Below are 24362 nucleotides of genomic sequence, written 5' to 3' on the forward strand. Positions count from 1 at the left end.
CTGAAGTCATCAGGCATTTGTCACCCTAGCCTTCTTGTTGGTGCTTCTTCTCTGCCCACCAAGTGGAAACCAGAGACAGGAATCTCAGATCTGCATTTACAAAAGATGCTTCTGCCACAGCATGGAGAACAAATTGGAGAGGGAGAACCCTAAGGTGGGTCAGCCTCCAGAAGCTGCTGCAAGAGTCCAGGCAGAAAGTAACACAAGCTTTAGTGAGGTCTCCGCCAGGACCTCCACTGGACCTTTGCCGGCTGTGGGCAGCTCCACACCCTGTGCGGCCACACCCACCACCAGAGCCCAGGGTAAAGGAGAATCTTTTTAATTTTTTATTTATTTATTTATTTATTTATTTATTTATTTATTTATTTATTTATTTTTATTGGGGAAGGGGTATAGGACTTTATTGTGAAACAGTGTGTACTTCCAGGACTTTTTTCCAAGTCAAGTTGTTGTCCTTTCAATCTTAGTTGTGGAGGGTGCCGTTCAGCTTCAAGTTGTTGTCCTTTCAGTCTTAGTTGTGGAGGGTGCAGCTCAGCTCCAGGTCCGGTTGCCGTTGCTAGTTTTAGGGGGCGCAGCCCACCATCCCTTGTGGGAGTCGAACCGGCAACCTTGTGGTTGAGAGGACGCACTCCAACCAACTGAGCCATCCGGGAGCTCAGCAGCAGCTCAGGTCAAGGTGCTGTGTTCAATCTTAGATGCAGGGGGCACAGCCCACCATCCCTTGTGGGACTCAAGGACTTCAACTGGCAACCTTGTGGTTGAGAGCCCACTGGCCCATGTGGGAATCGAACCGGCAGCCTTTGGAGTTAGGAGCATGGAGCTCTAACTGCCTGAGCCACCGGGCTGGCCCCGAGAATCTTTTCTTGAAATCTTAATCCCCGTTAGGGATTATCACGCTGCAATGGTTCTCAAACTTCAACGTGCATCCAAATTACCTGGATGGCTTCTTAAAACACAAATCATGGGCTCCCCCGACCCCCAAGACTTTCTGATTCGGTAGGTCTGCAGTGGGGACAAGAATTCGTACATCTATTGAGTTCCGGATGATGGTGAAGCCGCTGGTCTGAAGTGCACAGTCTGAGAACCACTGAGTTTAGAGCAGAGTTTCTTAGCGCTGGCTGCACATTAGAACCACTAGGAGCATTTTATTTTATTTTTTAATTCAGATGCCCAGGCCACACCCCAGACCAATTACAAAAGAATCACTTAAAGAGCGGAACGCTAGAATTGGGATTTTTAAAACCTCTCCCAGTTAATTGCAATATTCAGCTAAGGTTGAAAACTACTGGGCAAGAGGCTTCTGCTGGAGGCCATTACCAGTTATGAAATTCCATAGTTACTCCTTTAAATGTTTCTTCGTCTGACCAAGGAGTTTCAGAAATATACTTGGGAAAAGACTGAAGATGCCCTGCCCCTTGCTAAACAGAAAGACATTTATTGAGCTTAAATGTTCTATTTAGGAAGTACTTGCCATCTTCTTTTTCTAGTCAGATCCAAGTTGGTGGTGGCATTGATGGTGGCGGTTGTTTTGAAGGTGACTAGGGAGCACGAGCTGAGTTAGGATGGGGTGTATCACGGACTCCCAAAATATTAGAACCTGACTATACAAGTTCATCTAGTCCCACTCCATTTTCCAGATGGGGAAACTAAGGCTCTGATCCTGACTCTAGATCCATTTCCCACCTCAGTTTCTAAAATCGAGTTTAGCTCGCCAGTCAAGTCATTTCCAGATTCTTAAGCTAACGTGGAGAAAGTCAAGCCCAGAAAAGAAGCCGGCATAGGCTGCTCGTTGTTCCCTTCACTTAAGCTACATCTGACACTCTGCTCAGCACCAACAGAACGAGCCAGAAGGCATGCTGCTCTGGGCAGGTTGCTTTCCAAGTGCTCAGGTGAGAAGGGGATTTTTTATTAACTGCTGGGTCCGGGCAAGAAATCTACAGGCTGTACCAGTGATGTTTTTCCCTCTTTTTAAAATAAGGCCAAGAGAGTAGAAATACAAAAGGTGGTTTCCTTGAAAGACTCTGCGCTTATTTCATTATTGCTGCAATTGCCCTAAGCATAGCAGAAGTATATTTCTTTCCCATCTGGTTGACTTTCCACACTTCTGCCCAACCGGAAGCCTCTCACTCAGGTGTACATTCTTCTCATTCATTCATTCACTCATTCATTCATTCATTCATTCATAACGGTTTGTTTTCATTTCTCTCCCTGGGTTCTTCGCAAGCTCTTAAAGTTTTTAAATAAATCTGTTCCTATTGAGGACCAAATTTCCACGAATTATATTGAGAGAGACTAATCTGGACGGCCTTGCTGTCATATCCACGCGCTGGCGCTGGTCTCATGTCCCTGTCATTCACCACATTTTGCTCTGACGGACTCTTGGTTGTTTCCAAAATTAAATTCCCCAAGCAAGAATTAAGATGTGACACCACGGTCATCTCTAAAGACACTCAGATGTGAACAGAAAACAATAGGAAACTGAGACGTTTTAGAGGTGAGTCAAAATCACGCTGCAAGTCCACGTCATATCTCATTGTTGATGAAGCATAGACCCAGGGCTGCTCATCCCACACCCGGAATGGGGCACTGAACTCCAAGTTCGTCATAAAAGGAGAGACACAAATGCACACAAGGCAAAGGTAACTAGGGAAAGGGCCAGAAATCATGTCCCAGAGGCGAGGCAATCCGGAGAGACATGGGGTTCTCCTCCCAGTATCTGGAGCAGTACCAGGTAGCAGAGCATTTCGACATGTTCTGTGGAAGCACAGTGAGTTCAAGAAGGACTGATAGACAGATGCTCTCTGGAGAGAAACACTCGTGTACATAGTTCTAAGTCTCAGAACTGTCCCGAGATTGAGTGGACTCCCTTGGGTGTGGTAGTGAGCTCACCGTCAGTGAAAGTGTTCAAGCATAGTGTGGAAGGTCACTTAACAGTGACGCTGCCGACCAAATTAAAGCACAGAGCAGAGAAGGTGTGGTCCCTAAAACATCTCTCACTTGTGAAATGGGAGCAAGACTGGCTCAAAAACACCAATGGAATCGATGGGGCTTTAAAAAAATGCACTCTAAGACTTATTTTAACAATTCCTGCATAATGCTCCATCCTCAAGCCATACTAGAGTGTGAAAAGACCATCTTCATCTTCTCTTTCATGCTGTATGTCATCGAGGACATTTTTACTTTCTCCAACGTTGTCTAGCCTACAAAGAGAAAAGAGACTGTTAATGGGAACAACCAAACTCAGAAATAAATGGATGCTGCTAAATGACAACCCAACTAACCAAGGCTGTTAGAGTTAGAAGGGCTCAGAGTTCATCCAGTCATTTCACAGAAGGGAAAACTAAGGCAGCAGGGGATAAAGGGCTTTTGCCACTATATTCTAATAGGGGATTTAAAAGTTTCTATATTAGAAAATATAAAATCATGATCTGAATATGTTTATTTGCAAAAAAGGATCGCTAAGTATGATCTTGGAAAGTCACCTCACTGAGCCTCAGTTTCCCTACATGTTAATATTCATTTGTTAACAGATAGTGTGGCATTGAGGCAATTATTAAGTGAAGGCAAGGTCTTCATCACAGTTTATACCAAATCTTTCTGTCTTTCCCAAAAAGTTATAGAACAGGATATATATCCAAAAATCCCTCTCCATAGACTCTTCAAACTAAAAAAGAAAAAAGAAGAGAGACCAAAAATACTGCTTCCATGGTCTAATTGGGCAGAGGAAGCCATATCCCAGGAATGATATTCTACATGTTGTTTTTCATTTTCCATACTGACAACACTCCTCTCCATGAACTCTTGTTTAAAAATATCCTTTTAAAGTGAGTTGGCCAGATTTGAACAAAGACTTTCTAGCATAGAGTGACACATCTATCACCTTCTTTCTTTTGCGTGCCATACTTCTATTGATGCAACCTGCTTTTGTATTTGCATTTTAGACCAACATAACACAGTGTTAACCAACACAGAGGTTAATGTGAGTTAAATCCCTACATCCTTTTCACCTCCAATGTCCCATCTCTCCAACCCTGTATTTAATCAGAACACAAGCATGAGTCGAGTCATTAAACCACTGAGTAGTATCTAATCATTTGTAACAGCTTGTACTATCATTACAACAATCAGTCAGTCATGCAAGATGAATTACCTCGTGTGTTTCTGGAAGCAATTGGTTTTCATGACTTTCCCTGAAAAGACAAGGCCATAGTATAAGTAGAGTGCTATGCTAGAATATTGGAAATACTGGGGGAATCCCAAAACTACCTAATGAAGAATAGAGGTGGTCCAAAGGTGAGAATTTAGGGACTGGCTTTGGCAGGGAAAGCCATTCTTTTTCCTTGATCAAATAGCTGCTTCTTTAGGCCTGTAGGCAGTGCCCATCAATTACCAAGTTGTCCCAACGCCGTGGGCAGTAGTGTTAAGCTGCCTCATTCTTCAGTCATTTGCCCACCCAGAACACAAGTACTCATTTGGGTTTAAAACACTTCTTTACAAGATGGACCCAGAATTCCGCCAACTATAACTAATGGCAGGCTTCCACCAAATTCCAAATTTCCTTTTGCAGTGTTCAGGAGGGGCAGGTTTTGAAATATACAAGTTTCACTATGTTGCTTAAACATCTGAGATGGTTACTAAATCTTATCTCCTCACTGCTTCCTTGAAACAGTTTCTGTTAATGACTCCAGAACAAAATTTCCCCCCATTTTACGATAGGACCAGATGCCACATGCCTACACTTTGGTTGAAAACTATAACCTCCTTTTACGACTCCTTTTTTTCAGTGTTTTAAAACTTCTTTTTCAATGTGGGGGAGGGTGGCGGGGTGCCCTGTCATGGACCAGCTAGAGAATCTGAATGCAACTATGGTCTCTGCCTCTTGAAAACTGCAGATAAGAACCTATGGGTATTTTTGTACGTGATTTCAAGGGAGTCACTTATCCCCTGTTCTATCTGTGGACTCTGGGGTAAAAAGACCAGCTTTGAGGAACCAAACGAGAAGACTGGAGATCATTCAGGGCTTTCTTCCTGGGGCAATCCTAGCCAGAGGAGGGGCCTGAGCCAGGGTTTCTTCCACCCCAAGACATGATAACAATAATAGTACTTTCCACTTAAGGCAGTAACAGGCATGGAATGAGTTAGGCGCATCAACAGTATAGCATCAGGACTGGTACGAATAAGTGTCCAATAAATGAAACGCCCTCTTTTTCTCTTTTCCAAAATATAACTCTCTCAGGAGGATGATACATGAAGCCTGTAGCATCTTAGGGAGAATCGGTTTATTTGTCACCTCCTTGACCAGGATGGGGACAATGATAGAAAGGGATTCTTGGGAATGACTCAATCTACTCCCAGATCCTCCTAGAGTTTCCTCAGCTCTGAAGGGCTCCATCCCACCTGGTCCTGCCCTCCTTACCTCGAAGGAGAAATACCACAGTCAGTGCACACAGGAGAAAGACCAGGCAGGGAACAATGATCATCAGCAGGTTGTCGGCCATTTTCTTCTGGTGAGACATGGGGAACACGATTGAGCCACACGTTTCTGACCATCATCCTCACACGAGTTTCTCATCCCAACCATACCTTCCCACGGCCAGCAGCTTCCTGGCATCTCACCACCCCTTTGCCCAAGTGTCTCAAAATCAATCAAAGCCAACATTACAAATAAAAACTTTTTTTTAAAAAAAATCTTGGAAAACCTGAAACATTTTACCCAGACCCCCAAATTGTCCTGTCTTAGGCATCTGGGCTGTGGGGCTCCAGGGTCTCATTAAAAGCTAACTGGGCTGTGAGCTGTGTTCTACATGATCGGATCACTTTGCTGTAAGCTCTCCCCAGCCCTGTGCACTTCTGTTCATGGCTGATTTAGACTTCCAGAGGCAACAAGGTCAAAGAGAAAACAGAACTCAAGTTCACATTTTCTACAGCAGTGGTTCTTAAAGTGTAGCCAGGGGACCCATGAGATTAAAATGATTTTCAGGAGACATTATTTTCCATTTTGATTGTCATTCTCTCATGAGATGTACAGTGGAGTGTCCTAGCGGTTATATAACATGTGACGTGAGCAGATAACAAGCCAGCCATTGAGATATGCACCTGTAAAACAATGCCACTCTTTGCACTAATATTTTTTTCATTTTGCGAAATAGTTGTTTTTCATAAAATATATGTTATTTTTGTTAACGTGTAATGATTTGTTATTCTTATTTGTAAATGAATAACTATGGTTTGTAATTTCTCAGTTTTAATTGTTCCAAGTATAAAAGGGTCTTGAAAAGCATCCTGGAGAATGTGAGGTTTAAGCTGAGACATGGAGTCATTTACTGATAACCGATAGTTGAGTTCAACAAGGGAACCATACTGAGAATCTATCAGCTGCTAAGCACTGTTCCAGGCTCCAAAAACGCTGAGATGCACATGGTGTGGCCCCACCGTCACAAAATTCACAGTACATTAGAGAAGGGGGACCAGAATCCTATTCCATGGAGTAGGAGATGGAGTATGGACAGGCACTGGAGAGCATGGGCAGAGGGAGAGGCATAGAGGCCACAGTCATAGTTCAGCGAGAGCTTTTAGAATTAAGTTCCATGAGGACAGTGTCCCTCTCTGCCTACTCAACAATGGAACCCCAACACTGCCTGGCACATACTTGGTGTTCAATAAATGTTTGCTGAATGAATAACACCTGAGCTGAGTTAAGGTTGTGAAAGAATAAGCAAAGAAAGATGGTGAAGGCATTTTAAGTAGAACAGCATCAGCAAAACTATGGAAGCATGAATCAGTGTGGTTCCATGTCAACTGGCAAGCAGCTGGGAAGGTATAAAGTTGGGAGTGGCAGGGGATGAGGCTGAGATGGGAAAGAACCAGTCATGGAACGCCTTTTGTTTCGTGCTGGAGAGTTTAATTCTGTAAGAAGTGGGGAACCACAGAAACATTTTAAGCATGTCATGGTCCAGTTAGGAGCATAAGGGAACAGCCAACATGGGATTATCATCTGATTCCAGGTCTGAAATTCAGAGCTAGTAGAAATGAAGGGAGAGAGAGAGATTCCAGAAATGCCTAGGACGGAGACCAACAGCATATGGACATTGAATATGGGGGGTGGAAAGAGACAAGAGTGTTAGGTAACTTGCAGGTTCCTACCTAAGACACTGGGCCATTGCCTAACTATCTCCTAAGACTGGGGATGGTGGAAGCAGAGCAGAAAGATAAGTCTGGGAGAGAAAAATGAGGAGCTCAGATTTAGTCATTTCATGTAAAGGACCTGAGGGAGACATGGAAACACTGTTCGTCTAACAAGCAGTTGATGGATTTAACTCTGAATCAAAGTTGAGTTGGAAATACTGATTTGAGAATCACCGGTATCCAGGGAGCAGTTAAAATCTTCAGAGTGTGTCAGAAACCCAAGGGCTGCATGTCCAGAAAGAGAAACCCAGCCCTTAAAACATAGGTGAAGGAAGTAGCAGAAATAGGCAGAAAATGAGAGCAGTGTCACAGAGGCCTGGGCAGGAGAAAATGTCCAGGAAAGATGCAAAGTCATATGTTCAATAAAAGCTTCTGATAGAAACAGGATATAACGCCACACATAGACAAGGCCTGGATAGAATAAATATCTAGGCTAATAATTACTGAAACTGATCACTATTTCCCCCAAGCTTCCTCACACTAAAGGCAAAAGGAGAAACGTGATAGATTTTGTAAGGCTCATAATTTGGTACAAGAGAGCTTATTTGTTGGACAAGAAAAGTGACTTGTTGAATGCCTAAAAGCATAAAACTCCAAGAGGGAAATTCAGCATGTTTTCATAGCCTACAACTCAGTTATTATTGTTTTTCTCTCTGCTTTTATCCCCTAGAGCTGGAAATTGCAGGTAAGAATACAAAACTCCTACCCCTGTTCTGTCAAAATCCTGTTGTATTACAATCATTTATGATGGATAAGCCTGAAATGGAAACTATCAGGGAGAAAAGCCAGCCTGGGTCGGTTTTGTCGGAGCTAATCTGTATTTTAAATTGGAATTGTCTAATTGGAGAGACATTTTACAAACACGAACCCTGCCAAGTGATATCAAACAGTACTTTTTCTTCTCCTATATCCTTCAGAAAATGCCTAAAGCCCCAGTGGGAACCCCTGCAAGGTCCAGAGTGTTGTACATCAAATGGCAACAAGAAACATAAGTTGATGGTGCTTTTTCATCCTTGTGAAAAGTAGTGAAGCTAACGGCTAGGGGATGGGGGTTAGACCAGTCAAGACTGTAGGTTTCCGTGTCTGTTGTCCATGCTTCCTGAGCCTTACGGCCCGAGGGCCCTGGACTCTGACACAAACACCTTCACGCAAAGGCAGCAACCTCCCAGAGCTTGCAAGAAAAGCAATTCTGTGAGAGGGGAATTGTGGTAGGTAGAATATTGTCCCTCACCCCACAAATTATGTCTACCTAGAACTTCAGATTGTCACCTTATTTTGAAACAGGGTCTTTGCAAATGGAATTAGTAAAGAATCCTGGAATGAAATCATCCTAGATTTAGGATAGGCCCTAAATCCAATGGCTGGCATCTTTATAAGAAGAGGAAAGGACACAAAGAGACACACAGAGAAGGCTGTGTGAAGACGGAGACAGAGATTAGCCTCATGCTGCCATAAACCAGGGAATCCAGGGGACCAGGAATGGGAGAGAGAGGAATGTCTCATCCTTGCCTTCAGGGCAAGGATGGCCCCTACTGACACCTTGATTTCAGGTTCCTAGACTCCAGAACTGTGAGAGAATATATTTCTGTTGTATTAAGCCTCCTTGTGCTACCTTGTTACTGCAGCCCAGGAAACCTAATATGGGCATTAAAGGAAATTGACATACAAAGGATGAAAGTGGCCTTTCGATGGGGTGGCCAGCCTGAGTCAGGAAGTGGCCGCCAAGCAACATCTAACAAAGGGCTAAATCCCATCGCAGGGCCTAGTATTGAACTCAGGAGTGTTACTCTAATGGCATATTATCACTAACATTTCTTTGAACATTTAATTCTCAAAAGGAACCCTACAGGGCAGGTATGATCCCATATTGCCAGTGAAGAAATGGAGGCTCAGAGGGTTGAGCAACATGACCCAGGTCAGACAGGCTGTAGGCAGCAGAGCTGGGATTTGAACCTGCCTGAGTGACATCAACACCTATGCGCTAAGAACCTCGTTATACTGGAGCCAGTGGTATCATGTACATAGCTTGGCATGCAAGGAGGATGCAAGAAGGAAGATTTGGTACCATGTTTTGCATTGAATCTAGAACCAGGATGGTCCAGGACTATGGTCTCCAAAGAAAGCTTGGAGGTGACCATACGTGTGCAAGGCCGCCCACTGGGTGTGGGGAAAATGAGAGCGTCTCTGTACATTTCTTTACACATTATCCTTTCAACATTTATTTAGGAGAGCTATATTTCAAAATGTACATATTAGTATGGAGGTGTGTGTGAACAAATTGTCAATAAGTGTTTTACTAAAAAGAAGACATTATTGATCTGGTCTAGAGAAGAAGAAGGAGTCATTTGTCTCTCAAACAGTTGAGGGACTGTGGTGGGTAGGATAATGACATCCAACACCCACAGATGTCCATGCCACAGGTGTCCACCCACAGGTGTCATCTTCAGAACTTGTGAATATGTTACCTGACCCAGCAAAAGACACTTTGCAGATGTGATTAAGTCAAGGATCTTGAGATGGGAAGATTATCCTGGATTGTCCAGTGGGCCCAATGGAATTACAAGGATCCTTCTAAGAGGGAGGCAAAAATGTCAACGTTGGGGTATGTGATGATGGAAGAAGAGGTCAGAAGGAGCTTCAAAGATGCTACCCCGCGGGCTTTAAAGAGGGAGCAAGGGGCCTCAACCCAAGGAGTGCAGGCGGCCACTAGAAGTTGACAAAGGTAAGGAAATAGATTCTCCCGTACACAATCCCGATGGCACACAGCCCTGCTGACACATTGAGTTCTGGCCTCCAGAACTGTGAGATAACAAATCTAGGTTGTTTTAACCCACTGTGTTGCTCATAATTTGTTATAGCAACAACAGGAAACCAATATGCATGGCTTGTGAGACCTAAAATATGTACTATTTGACCCTTTACAGGAAAAGTTTGCTGACTCCTGGTATAGTTAGCCTACTGGTGCAAAAACAACACCTGTGAAACCAGGGAATTACATGTGTTATATCTGAGCACAACTTTACTCTTAAGACCGCCAGACCTTCAGACCCTAGGGTGATAAGTGACTTGCCTTTCAAGATGGTTATACCTAAGGTGGTAGATTAGAACCCAATCTCTCACCCACTCAAATAAAACTATGTGCCACGTGCAGTTCTGGAATGGCACTGCATTTTTAGAAAACTTTTTAGGAATCCATTTTGAATATCACTGCTGTTCCCATCCTATTAGCAGAAAATTGCTTCAAACTTCTTAGAAACTCCCTCTTAAAAACAATTTGAATATGAATGCATGCCTGGCAGAGTGATAAGCACTTCGTGTAAATTATCTCACTTAATGCTTACAAAACTCGTTTTATGGATGTGTAAACTGAGGCTGAAAAAGTTTAAATCATTTGTCCAAGGGAACACAAACTGTAAAAGGAAATTTGAGCCTGACTCTGAATGACTCAAAAATATCGTGAATTGTAACCACTCTGAGAGAAAAAGAAAAGGAGCATATTACAATCCTATCTGAAAACACAAACTCTCTAACCAGTGGACTTCATGCCAGGAATCAACCAGAAGTAAAAGCTCTCTATCTCCAGTGGGTACAATTTAAAACATATGTTGACTCATCATTGAATTAATAGATCCTGGGACTCATCTCTTTCTACTTTTAAAACAAATTTAATTCTGAAATAGGTCAATTCAATGATACAATCTTAACACCATCCTAGCAATTTAAAAGTGACACCTTCAAGCTTTCAGAGAAGCTTCTTTTCTTCTGTAGTTAGCATTGGCTTATGCTGCCCCCTTCTGGATTACAGGTGGAATGGTCTTAAACATCCAAAGGATAGAGAAGGGATCCAAAAATCACTATCTGGAGTACTTTCGACTTGAGAGGAATTTGAAAATATTTCCTTGGGTTCATTTTTTGTTAATCAACAAAAACACTAAAATCTAGAGAGAGAGTTTCACTCGCTCCCGGTTCCAGAGTAATGAGTTATAAAGGAAGTGACTAAAAGCCTTATTTTCTGTTCTTGGCTGGCAGCTCTAAGGCAGATCTGGACTTTCAAAATTCTCTTGAAAGTAGAAACATACATTTATCGAACTCACATAATTCCTTTAAATTTGGGGGACCTCTAATATGTGGAATGATCAAAAAGAGCAACTCTACACTTCAATCAATCAATCAATCAACAGATGTGAGTCAGGTCCTAGATCCAAGGGCAAAATTGGGTGGGGTCCTTTTTCTTTTTTTAACTTTGAAATGGAACAGAGAGAAAATCGTGTTGGCATCCAATGTGGTTCAGAAAGAGGAAGGAATGATGAGATGATTTCACAGTTCACGCAGATGTGGTAAGAGAGGGAAACCAGAGACTCTAGAACACCCTTATTGGGGTGAGTCACCCCAGTTCTGAACTTTGCCTCAACCTTCCACTGCCCCTGAGGTGCCCCAGCAACAAAAAGTTTGTCATCCTGATCCTGTGAGAGCCCAGAGTCACCACCCAGCCTTTTGGTTGCACCTGCCGAGATCAGAGGGTCTCATGAAACAGACACAACCTCATCCCTAATCCTTCCCCACCGGACTCCTCTCTAAAGGGCAATGCCCAGCACTGCTGTGCCCATACTAGCTGGTCAATAAATCTTGATTGAAGGAGGTGGCAGGGTGCACATGTTACTATGACCCCTCAGAATTATTGAGAGCAACAACAGTAATAAATGGATACCCTATAAGAGCACTTCCTCTGTGCCAAGCACAGTGCAAAGTACTTTCCATGTTTCATCTCAGAAAATGTTCTACAGTCAGTACTGTTACGGTCTTCGTCTCATAGTGGGAATCCTGTGGCCGAGAGATGTCAGAAAACTTGCTCAAGTCACATAGCTAGGAAGGGAGAGAACAAACGTCAGAGGCAGGAGTATCTACCTGAGAGCACAAGCTCTCGTCGTCTGGGCTCTGTGGCCTTTTGAAAATGTGGCAAGGGCTCACACTCAGCTGCTCGGGAAAGGCCAGTGCTGAAGAGCAAGGGACCATTGTGTTTCATGGCACAATGGAAGGGAGCCCTGGGCCTAGGTGGGTGTAGTTTCTGGAACGCAACCCTAATAATTATTATTGTTGATGGTGGTGATGATGAACACAATATAAGCAGCTGAAAATGCACAAAGCGCTTACATTTATTATCACATTTGAACTTCCAAATGAATCGATGGGGTAAGCGAACTTAAGCTAAATTATATCGCTGTGGACAGAGTTAGGGAAAGAGGAGGAAACGGAAGCTCAGAGAGGTCCCATGTCTTGCCCAATGTTGCCTAACTAGTGCTAATGATGCTGGTAAATGGTGGAGCAATGACATCTGAGAACAAATGCCACCTCTGTTCCCCTCTGCCAGGCCGCTGAGCATCACAGAGATCAGCAGTCCCCAGGTATAGACAGGCTCCTGCCAAAGGGCGTCGGTACCTTTATTCACTGACGGGTTCACAGTGAAGAGAACAGATACCTCATCATGAAACTCCCTGAGGTTTACCGTTTTATTCTCCCCCCCACCCCCCCTGTGAACCCAGAGATCTCTGCAGGGCCTGGCTTGGTGTCAGCGGGACGTTTGGTCTGCACAGTGAGTCACCCAGCAAACTTGGTTAACCATGAAGGAGGACCCATCTTAGGGCTGGCTCTGTGTTCTAAAAGGTAACAGACACCTTCGGGTTCCCTCTCTGCCTCACCACAGATGGGCCGCTCCTAAAGCTTGGCAGCTCTTTCATCTTATTTGGTTGACCTTTCTGAAGGTGAGCTGTTGTTCGATGCTAGAATTACATGGATTGAATTCCAACTTGATTAATGAAAAAAAAATCATTTCTATGGTTGGTATAATATAATGCTATTGTGCAAAGAGTGGTGAGGATTCACTTTTTGTCCTTTTCCTTTATCCCCAGACTGCCAGCCTATCAACCAATTCAAGCCCGTGAAAAGCACTGGGCGTGAGAGATAAAACAAATCGGCTAATGCCTCGCGAAAGATGTTGACTTTGAAATCAACTGCATCCAATTTCTTTCCTCCTAACAACGGCATTAGTGAGTGAAAATGAGCTTTGCTTCACTTCCCTGCCTTCCTCTGTTCCTTCTGCTGAGCTTGTACTGAGAATGGCAATTCGTCCTACAACTTCTTTATGTCCTTGAACAACTGAGGACCCAGGAAAGTGTCAAGGCCTGATAGGGTTTGATTTCGTCTTTAATAAAATAGTGCAGTGTAGGGGAGAGAGCTGTCATGTGGAAGCCAGAAAAGAGGCCTATCTAGAGTCCAGTTCCCATTTCTCTTTGAACTTTTATAATGCCTGTGTGCCTTGGTTTCCTTCTGTGTAGAATAAGGGGAGTGTACTACACCAGCAATTTCTAAATGACTTCTTAGGACCAGGGCTGGGCTGGCTTCAAAAGAATCTACTGAGGAAGTTTGTTAAACATGCAATTTCTTAGGTCCACCCACAGAGGTTATGATTTTACAAGTCTTGAGTAGAGTAGGGCAATCTCTAGTTTCACTAAGCTCCCTGTGAATGCAGTCCATGGCCAGGATTGGTATTCATGGGCTGGATGACCTCCAAGTTCAAGGTCTTAGTTCCCCAGTCTTCTCCTACTTCCCTGGGAGGCCACCATGAGATCTGATTGCTCTCACAACTGCATTTATTCTATCCTCACTCCCTTCTCTCTTATTTCCATTTCTAGACCCATCCCACCTTCCTCCTCCATTCTTAACTGCATCCCCTTCTCCTCCACCAGGACAGACCCTGCTCTAGTCACCTTCCCCCTCTCTCTCTATCCTGCCTCTCTTCTAAATATTTACCCTTGAACTTCTTGAGAGAACACCTAATATTCATCCTGTAACAATTGCTCATCTTTGGACTTCGGGGAGTCCCCGCCCCTGCAGAGCTGGAGCACTGTTCACTTGGTGGTCCCCCTGCCATAGTTCATGCCTCATTCTACTTGAGCAGCGTTCAGAATTTCCTAATATTTAACTACGCCCTCCATAACTTTTGTCAGCCCAGCTCCCTCTGCCCTGTGCTCTCCTGGATCCCTTCTTACTTCTGGTGTCTTCCTGTCTACCTCCCTAGCCAGCTGTTTTGCTTCTGCCACACTCTCCCAATGCAATAGTTCCTTTGGAATGGGGATGTGTGTCTCCCTTTGCACCCCTTCATCCTTCCCTTCATCTCATACGATATCTTTAGGTGATCCCACAGGAACTTCAATGAGAGCTTAGCTCTGCTTAGGAGACAATGTAATAAAGTGTTTAAGAGTTCAGTTTCAAGAGCTTAGAGACCTGGGGTTCAAACTCTGACAAAATTCTTAACCTCTCCAAACTTGTTATTTTCTCCTTTGTGATGGATGAAATAGAATCTTCTTCACATATCCAGACAATGCTTCACCATGAGATAATATGTTGAAAGCATTGAGTCCAGCCCTGGCATATAATAAGCTCTAGATAAGTCAGTTATTATCAATGACCGCCCAAAATTATATCTATAGCCCTGAACTGTCCCTTATGAGATAATATGTATGAAAGTATTGGTATAGTGGCCAGTCCCTATTCAGCACCTATAATGTGAATCATCATAGTAATTACTATTTGATCAGAGGTAGGTGCCAATCATCAAAGACACTCATCCCACCCACGCATTCCCTAAGAAAGCCCAGCTCCACTTTTCCAACTGCCTGTTAGACATTTCCCACCAGCTCCACTTTTCCACCTGCCTGTTAGACATTTCCCAGAGGCACTTCAAACTCAAGATCTCCCTGACAAATTTCATTCTTCCTCCTGGGGTTCCCTTATCAGTTAACCTGTCGCATTGATCTAGCCTCTCAAAGTACAGAGACTCAGTCATCCTTCATGCTTACTTCAGTCACCAAGTCCTCTTGATTCTAACTCCTAAATGGCTTTGACTCTGTCCTCTCTGTTCTTACTGCTGCCATCATTCTAGTCTAGACCCTCATCTCCAGCCTGAATTATTGTAGGGGCCTCCCGGCTTGCCTCTCTGCCTCCAAGCCTACTCCCTTGTCATACATCTTCCACACTCTTGCCAGAGCAGTTTTTCCTAAAACAGAAGTGAAAATGCCATTCCCTACTCAGAAAACATGAACGGTTCTTTATGACCCTGGAATATCTATATTCTTCAGCCCAATGATCAAGTCATTTGAGAACCTAGACCACCCCCAGCTTCCTGTCTCCATGACATTAAACTAGACTGTTAAAACAATCTCCAAAGATTTCATGCTCTTATCAAGCCCCCTGTCTTCTCTCATGCTGTTCTCCCTCCCTGCTCATCCTTACCTGCTCAATGAAATGTTCTCAGCCTTGAGGAACCAATTCAAAGGTCATTGAATGAAATCGTCTTGGTCCTCCTTTCCAAGACAGAATCTATCTATTCCCTTTTGGGGGAGACCCAGGGCACCCTTCCATACTTCTATCCAAAACAAAGCATACGGGATAATTTTTTGTTACATACAAGCCTGTCTATCTCACTAAATGTCACCCCTTCAAGAGCAGAGGTCATGACTTACTTATGTTTATAGTCCTATGCCACATACAGAAACAACTAGATAAGCCATGTTTAATGAATGACAGATCTGAAAAGCTGTTACCAAATATCATGTTGCCTATTTCCACATACCCAAACCAAATGTCACGATAAAAATAGAAAATCCCCTCTCCAACCACCTTTCCTCTGAGAATCCTTTGATTCCATGGAAAGGCCAGCTTTCTTTGGATCGTGATGCAGGGGCTGGCTTTGTAAAACACAAAGATACAGCAATAGAACAAATTTTGCTGAAAGCACCCCCTCTCCACTCCTTCACCACCCTAATCTTGGAGCCAAGAAAAAGCTACTATAAAAATCTCAAGAAAAGAAAAGTGTTCTTACTACCAGAGCAATGTTCATTTTATCCTACTTTGACTGCACTGACTAAGCCCTCGTGCGTATTTGGGTCCATTAAATTTGAAATTGTTCTACAGCTTTGGTTTCATGCTGGTGATGGGTATAATGACCCATGTGGGGGCTGAGAAAAAGTGAATCCTAATAGTTTAGGATCATATAGGAACATCTGCCCTCAGGAAAGCTCTGTTGAGCGACATTGGCTGCTAGTCCTGGACCAAAGGCCAGGGATCTACACATGGGATCAGGAGAACTGGCTCTGGTCTCAGGTCTCTTCCAAACTCACTGCAAGGCCTCTCTCAACTTGCTGGCCTCTTCTGGGCTTCAGTTTTCCTATTTTTTCATAGACAACAACCCTTCAATCCCCAAGAATTCATGCACACAAGCTTAATACCCATGAACCCTGGGTGTGATTCTCCACTCTCACTCTGTGTATCTGTGATCTTGGGAAAGTCACTCCACATCCCTGAGCTCCATTCTAGGCAGCTATAGAGAAGTGAAGATTTGTCTCCCGGGGTGGGGCGTCTTAAAATGATGCCTGCAGATCAAACACCTTAAAAGTGGTGGAGGCTACTGAAGCAGGAGATATGTTCTACGAAGTGTCTTATAAAATAACTAACACAAATCTGGAAGCCCTTGCATGGCAAACTCGACCACGGCTCTTTTTTAGCCATAACTGAGAGCCATTTCTAATCCTAAATTATAGAGTGAAGCCTCCATACATTGAGAAATGTAAAAAGAACAAAACAAGTGAGAGGCAGCAGAAGATGAAAAATGTCCACCCATAGGAATAAAACCAATAATTGAGAGGTCTGTAGAGTCATCTGAAAAGGAGTCAGTAAAAAGCTTTCAGAATCTCAGATTTATTCTAATAGTGAGTAGGGAATTACTACCATGAGATTTTAAAAGATTGTGTAACTTCCCCAAGTTTGTAATTTTGTCATTCATCAGCTGTTTCTCTGGTATGATTAGCAGTTAAAAAAAAAAATCATAAAACCAAAAAGTGTTTATATACTTATAAGAAACAGCAAGTCAGCTGGGAACTTTTGGAAGTGGCCTCTTGTTACCTTGCTGGACTGGCCTAAAAATGAAATAGCAGTAGGAATAACAGCAGAGATGTACGGACAAGAGGAAATAGGAATCCATTGTGATGACTATCATTCACTAGCCCATAATTATGTACTACGCATTTTTCTCATGCATTTCCTCACTTAATGGCCCTATGAAATAAGTACTACAATATCGATTTTATATTTTGAGGAAACTGAGATTTAGAAGAGAAGAGAACAAGTCACTCACCTGAAATTCTAAAAGGGGGAAAAAAACAGCACAGGATGGCAGAGCTGGAACATAACCCTGAGCCTTCAGACTCTCCAACAGAGCTCTTTACCGCCCATCCCCCCTCCCCCAAGCTACCCGAGAGACTGTGAGAAGAAAGGAATAGAAAGAAAGAATTTGAGGTATTATTGTGGAGGTAAAAGTGAGCCCGAGGCATAAGCAACAGAGGACTTACTGCCAGGCCACCTGATTTTATTTAAAAGATGACAGACATGTGGCTCTACTTGCTCTGGCTTTGGAGTCCCTACACAATAGAGACTGGGTCTTTAGGGAGCAATTTGGAACCATTTCACACATTCCTACTGCCAAGCCAGAAATGAATTAATCCTCAGGCTAGACGAAATGATTTACATTTCTAGGTACCTGGAGAAGTTAAGAGCTTGTATTTCCCTAACAGAGTTCCTTATGCTGGAAGGATAACCTATGAGGGTTTTTATTGTTTGTGTTTCTAGCTGTGTGATCTTGGGAAAATCACCCCACATCCCTGAACTCAATTCTAGGCAGCCATAGAGTGGAGGTGAGAAATTGCCTCTCTGGGTAATGCTAACTTTAGGGAATAATAATTTTGGCCAGATCCTCTTTCATGATTTAAACCAGTCCTCAACCAAGGAAGAAGCCTTACCCTTCAGAAACCACATGAAGAAATGCGGATGTAACTGGGGATAGTCAGTCAGGGAAGGAAAAACCCCCAGAGGCACTTAGGTCCTCGGAAATGGGTTGAAAGCACTTTGATGTAAATGAAGAAGTTGTCTTATTCTATAAGAGCCTCCAGAGGGGAAATCAGGGGAAGCGGCATAGGTGCTAGAATGTCATCAGAGAGGAGCAGACATGGGCTAAATCCAGGTCCGTCATTTCCCAGACAAGATATATAATCTTCATGAACTCTTAAATGCAGGCAATAATGGTATCTATCTCCTAAGAGTTTTGCAAAAAAAATCAAATGAGGCAAGCATGGAATGTATGGTGTTAAAACAAAGATAGACTTGATAGGTGTCAGCTTATTAAACTATCTGAGCCTCTGTTTCTTTATCTGTAAAATGGGGGTAATATCTGTACCTGACTAGATGGTCGTTGTGAGATTTAAGTAAGGAAATGCGTGTTAAAAATCCTTAGTACAGCACCTAAATACATAGCTAAGACCTGAGTAGATGATAACTGCCATGAGTATTATGAATGTTTTATTACCAAAACCAGTGGGAAGAGAGAACGAGAAATGAAAGACCATGATCTTTTGTTTCAGACTGGAAAGCAAGGTAAATAAAATAATACCTAAGAGCATGAAATCAGAGTAGGCTTCCTGGGCCTGGCACCGAGAGCTGTGTGGGCTTGAGAAAGTTAGGCAAAATAGGAATAGGAGTATCTGCTAAAGAGGGATTGAATGAAGTGGCCCATGTGATGAGGATGGCACTGTGCCAGCACATGATATGTGCTCAATAAACCCTCATTTCTTCCAACATGAGTACATGCTACATGGAGACAGACAAGTTCTTATAACAAGTTCTCCTTCAGCAATATCCAGCCTCTGGATATTGGAGCAAGTGTTCTCTTTCTCCCAGGATGAATCAAGGAGGATGTTACAGAAGAGGAGAAAACATCAGATGACCTCTCGCTCCCTTGCAATTCAATGTAAAATAGCCCAAGAGTTAAATGAAACAAACACCATTTTGAAAACTCCTTGCCCATCAGCTACCATTTTTCTAGTTGCTCCCTTCTCTTCTGAGAAAAAATAGCCTCTCCATCCTTAGCCCATCCCATGCACAAAGAAGGTTGGGATCTCTGGTGCCTCGTTTTCCCTCAATTCTCAACATCTAGTCCAGATTTTCTGTCTTTCCCCGTGTGAGTTACTGTATGCCAAAGCTTTTCAACATGAGATCCCCCTTGCATTTCATCCTGATTTATAGTCTTCCTTCAAAACCTATTCCTACTCCACTCACTCTTGTCTGCCCCCTCCAATTTTATCTTCTGAGCCTTTGTGAGTGATGTTACCTTGCCTCCTCCACAGAGTTAAAGAATGGCTGTTTTCTGGTGAATAAACATATAGAAAGACACTCAAACTCTCTGTTAATCAAACCAAACACAAGAAACAGATGACATCTTCTTCTCAGGAGATTGAAAAAAAAAATTAAACAAATGGTCACACCAAGTATAGGGAGGCTATGGGAGAGCAGATAGTCTGTGAGGGGGAAAATAAATTGGCACAGCCTTTCCAGTGGACACTTTTGTAACAGCTATTCAATTGAAAAGTGCACACTTCTTTTAGCCTCACATTTCTCTTTCTTGGTCACTGCCCTCGCTAGAGAAACCCTTGCATAAACGCTTAAGGAGGCACTCCCATGAGGAATGTTCACTGCAGACTATTTACAATAATGAAACGTTGGAACAACTGAAGTGCCTCCCATTGGGTGACGCATACTATGAGTATCCGTAGTATAAAACCCTACACAGCAATTTAACACAATGGCGCAGATCTACATGAGCCGAGGAAGAAAGTGGTCCAACATATAATGCGAGGGGAATAAAACAAAATGCAGAAGGCTGCATACAGTATGATAGCATTTTTGTAAAAATCCACACACACAGAATAAAACTGTATCGATCTATACACACATAGCGGGGAATAGACAAAGAATGATTATCTTCAAGTAATAGCAGTGATGACCTCAGAGGAGGGGGCTGGGATTAAAGCAAGGCAGTCAAAGGGAATTTTACGTCTTTTCCGATGTATCCCTCACAAACATACATTAGTGTCATATATGTGAAATTTAAAATAAATTCGTAGTATTTTGAAAGATGAATGGGTGAGTCTCCTACCAGCATTCCTCGCTTCACGTCAGAAATGGCTGAGGGAGAGGGGTGCAGAAATGAGGCAGAAGAAAGAAGCCGGCACAGATGCCTTTAGCGTGTTTCACTTTCATCCCAGCTTGCAGGAGGATGTAACCACAATGGAACCAAAACAGCGGAATCCCAAGACAAGCAGGCAGACAATAGATTGTTCCCACGGCCAAAGACAAAACCACTCACATGAAGAAAAGTCCCTGAGTCACTCATTTCCCACATTGATTCCTTGGGTGTTGACTGGGAAACTGAAGCTGTGGACTCTGGGGAAAAAAACGAAGGAAAAGAAAAACAAACTTAGGTAAACGAGTGTCTTTTTATTTTTGGTGCCCCTCTGTCCCCTAAACGGACATCTGTCAGAAAAACAAACAAACAAACAAACCAAAAAAACCCTAATGTTTACTGAGCACTTAGTACATGGCAGACACTGTTCTAAGTGATATACATGCATGCTTTCATTTAATCCTCAGAAAGAGACATCTAGGAAAGGTGTTATTCCCATTTTACCAGTGAGGAAACCAAGGCCTGGAAAGATTAAGTGACGTTCCCGAAGTCACACAGCAGGTAAGAGGCAGACTGTGTACCAGGTAGTGTGACACTAGAGCACACGCATGAAGCAGTCTACTGTGCTGCCCTACCCCTCGTGTACTATCACAAGCTTTGGTTTATTTACCCCACAGATGTCTGTTTCCTCTGCATGGTAGTAAGCCCCGTCAAGGTAGTGCTTGAGTGCTTATTAATGTGCCAGGCACTCATCTAAAACCTTTACATACATGAAGTTACAGAACTCCACAGCAAAGCTGGGAGTAAACCGAGGCTAGAGACCCCTGGCAAAACGTAGTAGAACTGGGGTAGTAGAAGAGGCAGTCCTCTCTAGCACCCAGAGATGTAAATCATGTCTGATTTTTAGGGTGTTCTCTGCCCCCTGGGTCCTAGTAAATAGCTAAAGAAAGCTTGATGGATGGATGAAAGGACAAACGAATGAAAGGATTCTTCCTCCACTATAAAAAGCCAGCCAATCAAGTGAGTCCACCCTGGGTTTCAACAAAGAAGACTGGTGTGCTTGGCATTAGGATGAGACAGCTAAGCACCACTTAGCCTAAGGCGAAAAGGCAAATTTCTAGGCACATGCTGTCGTGGAGAATTGCAAGAACAAATCAAAATGAATCGCTCTCTGTTTCTCTGGCTCTCATCCACAGGAATGAATGAGCCACAAATGCTGCCTTGACATCAATTTGTCCCAGGTGAACTTCATGGCATGCAGATCCAGAAGTCATCTCTACTCATCTGATTCAATGACACTATTCAGTGTTTCCTTCTCCTACATCTAAGTGATAAGGAAAGAAGAGAGCACGTGTCCACATACCTTTGGTTGTGAGTAAGGTAGTGTCTTCAGAAGTTACCGCAGTGCTTGTCTGGGAGTTGCTAGAGAAACGGAAAGTTTCTGATTCTGGAAGAGAAAAAAGTTTGATAAAAGGAAGCTAAAAAGGAAGTGTTTGTGGTCAGTGGTGAGATTTGGGACTATTTTTATAGTTGTCTTTGTGCTTTTCTACATATTCCAGGTTTTCTTCAAAGATTGCAAGTAATTTTTAGAATCTAGGGGAAGAACTACAAATGTTCTGTTTTAAGATGATTCTTTTAAAGGCAAAAGGAGTTAAAAACACATATATACTTTATTGGTGTAGGGTTCATGGATTTTAGGTGACTACTGAAAGTATAATAGAACTAGCCAACTGAATATTGTAAAGCTATTTAAATTATCCAGGTTTTATTGTGGCAGATGAAATGCCAAAGAAAGCCTTCAAGCTATCTATCTGATGATTGTTTTCTAATAATCTTATTGTCAGAATCGGAGGTGGAAACATGGTGAGAGTTGTCATAAGCCTCGGTAAGTAAGGGAGCTAAGAACTCCGTGAGAGGTCCAAGGTGCAGGATCAAGAAGGCTGCAGAAGAAAAAGGAAAAAAAAAAAAAAAAAGGAAAAAGAAGGAAGAAAAAAGAGAGTAGAACCAGTTCACCATCAAAAAATATTATAAGGCATCTGGAGGCCTTTCCTCAACCAATGTCTAATGTACAGGGAGACTTAATCCTTGCCAAGACAGAATTAGAGTCTGACCTGGGGGGACAGTTCCTGGTTCTTCAGTCGGCATCTCCAGGATTCCTGGGAGTCAACTGGAGGAGCCAAAAAGCTGACTTTTCAAAAACACAAAGGAAAAAAAAAAACAAAAACAGGAAAGAAAAGGAAACCATAAAACAAAGAAAAGGAACAGTTTAGTGAAACCACACACACACACAAACACACACAAACACACGCACACATACTGTTATGGGCTAAATTGTGCACACGCACCCCCTTCATATGTTGAAGCCCTAATTCCTAGTAACTTGAAATGTGACTGTATTTGAAGATAGAGCCTTTAGAGAGGTAATTAAGGTAAGATGAGGTCATTAGGATGGGCTCTCATCCAATAGGACTAGTGTCCTTATAAGAAGAGATTAGGACACAGACACAACAGGGGAAGGGGAAAGACCGTGTGAGGACACAGGGAGAAGGCGGCCATCTATAAGCCAAGGAGAAAAGCCTCAGAAGAAACCAACCCTGCTGACATCCTGTTCTCAGACTTGCAGCCTCCAGAATTGTGAGAAAATCAACTATTGTTTGAGCCACCCCATCTGTGGTATTTGTTATGATAGTCCTAGAAAACTAACACACATACACACATGCACATGCACACGCACACACATACACATTCACACATATACACACCCAAGAGCAAGTCTCTGGGCTGCCCACTCAGTAGAACCCTGTTCCAAGGGACCCAAGATACATCTGACCAGCAGAAGGGAATGAATGGCCATTGTCCCACATACCTGCAGAGAGGGTAGACCCTTCTGTGGTTAGCTCAGTGGTGGCTGCCTCAGGAAGGGAGCCTGATGTTGTCAGAGGGCACGTGGTTGTCGTGCCCTCTGTAAGGGCAGTGGTGGTTCTTGTCTCAAGTGGTGTTCTGGTTGTGAGTGCAGGTGTAGTCACAACTGTTGTTGGAAGCACAGCTGTGGTTGTCATAGTGGTGGTCGTAGGGCGACGTGTGGTTGGGCGACGCGTGGTTGTTGGGGCTGTAACAACAGATCATACGTCTGGTACCAAGTGGAGATGGAGGAAGAGGAAAACAATACAAATATATCTGGGATCCATCCATTTCTGTCTGATTCTACCACCCTCAGTGGCTCCATTGGCCTGGACCACTGTAATGCCCATGAAATCTGGGTTTCTTGCCTCTAGCCTTGGCCTTTCCAATCTGTTCTTCACATATTGACTGGAGGAATCTTTTAAAATGACCCATCTAATTCTGTCAGTCTCCGGGTAACACTTTTGACGGGTCCTCTGTGCCCTTAAGATAAAGAGCCAACCTCACAACCTGCTCCAGAAGGTTCCACCTGATCTGGTCCTCTTTCGTTTCAATCTCACATCTTCACTCTACTCTTCTCATTGTCCCCAGCCTTTCCTTCAGTTCTTTGCACATGTTAGTGACCTTCTGGCTGGAGGGACTTCGTACCTACTGCTTCCCAGTCTCTGTCTCCATCAGGTTGACTCCTCAGCTAAAAGGACGCTTCTGCATGGAGGTCATCTGCAGTCTGTAATAATACTTTCACACCATCCTACTTGACTTTCACAGCATTCATTGTACTTCCTAATTACACAGTTATTTGATGATTATTGTTTAATGTCTGCTTTTCCCACTAGATGGTAAGCTCCGGGAGGGAAAATCTGTATTTATTTTGTTTTCTGGTACAAATCTGTTACCTACCACAATGTCGATCACATAGTAGGTGTTCCAAAAAAAATCGAGGAGTAAACGGACGACTGCATCAAAAGTGAGCCCCAACGTAAAATTTTAGTCAAGTAAGATGAATAAACTAGAGATCTGCTGCATAACCTTGTACCTACAGTTATCAGTAAGGTATTGTACACTTGAAAATTTAAGGTGGTAGATTCACATTAGGTATTCTTTCCACGATAAAACCAAATTAAAATCTAAAAAAAAAGAAAAAAAAAACAAAAAGAACTAGGCCCAAAGTATGCAACGTAGGGTAACAAGGTAGTCTTTCAGATATTAA

At 43.1% G+C, this 24362-nt stretch overlaps 1 protein-coding gene across 1 annotated transcript in view; it reads right to left on the reverse strand.

The window, feature by feature from the left end:
• Nucleotides 1-381: 381 nt before the first annotated feature.
• TIMD4 (T cell immunoglobulin and mucin domain containing 4) overlaps nucleotides 382-24362 on the reverse strand; it is a 30370-nt gene continuing 6389 nt past the window's right edge. Inside the window, exons 3-8 of the mRNA XM_081035771.1 lie at nucleotides 23118-23360; nucleotides 21615-21698; nucleotides 20435-20511; nucleotides 5417-5504; nucleotides 4151-4190; nucleotides 382-3200 (exon numbers count right to left, since the gene is read on the reverse strand). Of these exons, the coding sequence (XP_080891897.1) occupies nucleotides 3116-3200; nucleotides 4151-4190; nucleotides 5417-5504; nucleotides 20435-20511; nucleotides 21615-21698; nucleotides 23118-23360 (617 nt within the window). The 3' untranslated portion in view covers nucleotides 382-3115. The remainder of the gene's footprint in view (nucleotides 3201-4150; nucleotides 4191-5416; nucleotides 5505-20434; nucleotides 20512-21614; nucleotides 21699-23117; nucleotides 23361-24362) is intronic.

This window comes from Rhinolophus hipposideros (assembly GCF_964194185.1).
Source record: "Rhinolophus hipposideros genome assembly, chromosome: 23".
NCBI classification, from domain to species: Eukaryota; Metazoa; Chordata; class Mammalia; order Chiroptera; family Rhinolophidae; genus Rhinolophus; species Rhinolophus hipposideros.